The sequence below is a fragment of the Carlito syrichta genome, unplaced genomic scaffold (assembly GCF_000164805.1).
Source record: "Carlito syrichta isolate Samal-C Ts95f unplaced genomic scaffold, Tarsius_syrichta-2.0.1 Scaffold311497, whole genome shotgun sequence".
NCBI lineage: Eukaryota > Metazoa > Chordata > Mammalia > Primates > Tarsiidae > Carlito > Carlito syrichta.
In genome coordinates this window covers 164947-166632 of record NW_007255593.1, presented here as the reverse complement: position 1 = coordinate 166632, position 1686 = coordinate 164947, and the positions used below count along the sequence as shown (strand labels likewise).

The 1686-nt window shown below is 60.3% G+C and overlaps 1 protein-coding gene across 1 annotated transcript in view; it reads left to right on the top strand.

The window, feature by feature from the left end:
• The window catches only part of LRRC47 (leucine rich repeat containing 47), an 11144-nt gene that overhangs the window by 647 nt on the left and 8811 nt on the right, over positions 1-1686 (top strand). Inside the window, exon 2 of the mRNA XM_008068741.1 lies at positions 2-573. Within this exon, the coding sequence (XP_008066932.1) occupies positions 2-573 (572 nt within the window). The remainder of the gene's footprint in view (position 1; positions 574-1686) is intronic.

Genomic DNA, 1686 nt, shown 5'->3' with positions numbered 1-1686 from the left:
CTGGCGGAGCGGGAGCGGCGGCGCGAGCTGCTGCTGACCGGGCCCGGGCTGGAGGAGCGAGTGCGCGCGGCGGGCGGGCAGCTGCCGCCGCGTCTCTTCACGCTGCCGCTGCTGCACTACCTGGAGGTGAGCGGCTGCGGGAGTCTGCGCGCGCCGGGAGCGGGCCTGGCGCAGGGCCTGCCGCAGTTGCACAGCCTCGTGCTGCGGCGCAACGCGCTGGGACCCGGCCTGAGCCCCGAGCTCGGGCCGCTACCCGCCCTGCGAGTGCTTGACCTGTCGGGCAACGCGCTGGAGGCGCTGCCGCCGGGCCAGGGCCTGGGTCCCGCCGAGCCGCCCGGCCTCCCGCAGCTGCAGAGCCTCAACCTCAGCGGCAACCGGTTGCGCGAGCTGCCCGCCGACCTGGCGCGCTGCGCCCCGCGCCTGCAGAGCCTCAACCTCACCGGCAACTGCCTGGACTCTTTCCCCGCCGAACTCTTCCGCCCCGGCGCGCTGCCCCTGCTCAGCGAACTGGCGGCTGCTGACAACTGCCTCCGGGAGCTCAGCCGGGACATCGCCCACCTGGCCTCTCTCAAGGTCAGCGGGTGCTGCCGGCGGGGCGGGATGGGGCTTTGGAGTAGCTCCGGAGCGGGAGCCCGCCCTCGGCGCTGAACCGTTCCTGGTGACACCCCGCGGGACACTGGGCCCCGGGAACTCCTGCTCGACAGGATGGAACCCGCTACCGTGGCATCGCCCCTGGGAAGGCCTCCCCGCCTCCCAGCTCCCTCTCCTCCTGACCAGACCAGCAGACTGGGTGGTGTCTGCACTCCTCCCGCGTTCTGTTGACGACTGGACTTGAACACGTGACAAGCTCTTTTGTTACTGCTGGCAGACTTGGGACCCGTGTCCAGTTTTGTATCTAACATTTGTGAGATGACTGAATGAGCCTTGTAGGAATTCGCATAACGCCACATGATGTGATTTCGAATCTGATTTTTCACTTGATCCTGGCAACAGCTTTCCAAGGTAGAGGTGGTTATTCCTGTTTTTCAGGACGCAAAGGGCGTGCCCAAAGTAGACAGCAGTCACCTGGGTTTGCCTCTAGACTGCGTTGTCTAGGGACTGTGTGAATTCATCTTGGCTCTTCAGGCCCCAGGATACTTCTTGGCCCATAATAGGCGCCCATGAAATCTGTTGAGTAAGGGATAGAAGGGAAGTCGCATGGCAGACCCACGACCAAAATCCATTGTGGGTTCTCTGTGTCTTTCCTTTACATTTTATTCTGGAAAAGGCAGTCCTGTATTTCTTCCTTCTCCCTTTTTCATCCTTGAGTTTGTGCAGACATTTCTTTTTTTCCTTTTTTTGAGTTGGAGTCTCACTCCGTCGCCCAGACTGGAGTGCAGTGGCCGCTCCTGGCCACTGCAGCCTCTACTTGCTGGGCTCCAGCGATCCTTCCACCTCAGCCTTCCAAGTAGCTGGAACTACAGGTGCGAGCTACCACACCCGGCTGATTTTTTTGACTTATTGTAGAGATGAGGTCTTGCCAAGTTGCCCAGGCGGGTCTCAAACCCACGGCTCAGGTAGTCCACTCACCTCAGCCTCCCAAAGCGCGGGATTACAAGCTGAACCACCGAGCCCGACTACATTTCTTAATAATGTGTGTACACTTTAGCGGCTGATCTATTTTTTTTTTTTTTTTTTTTTTTTGTT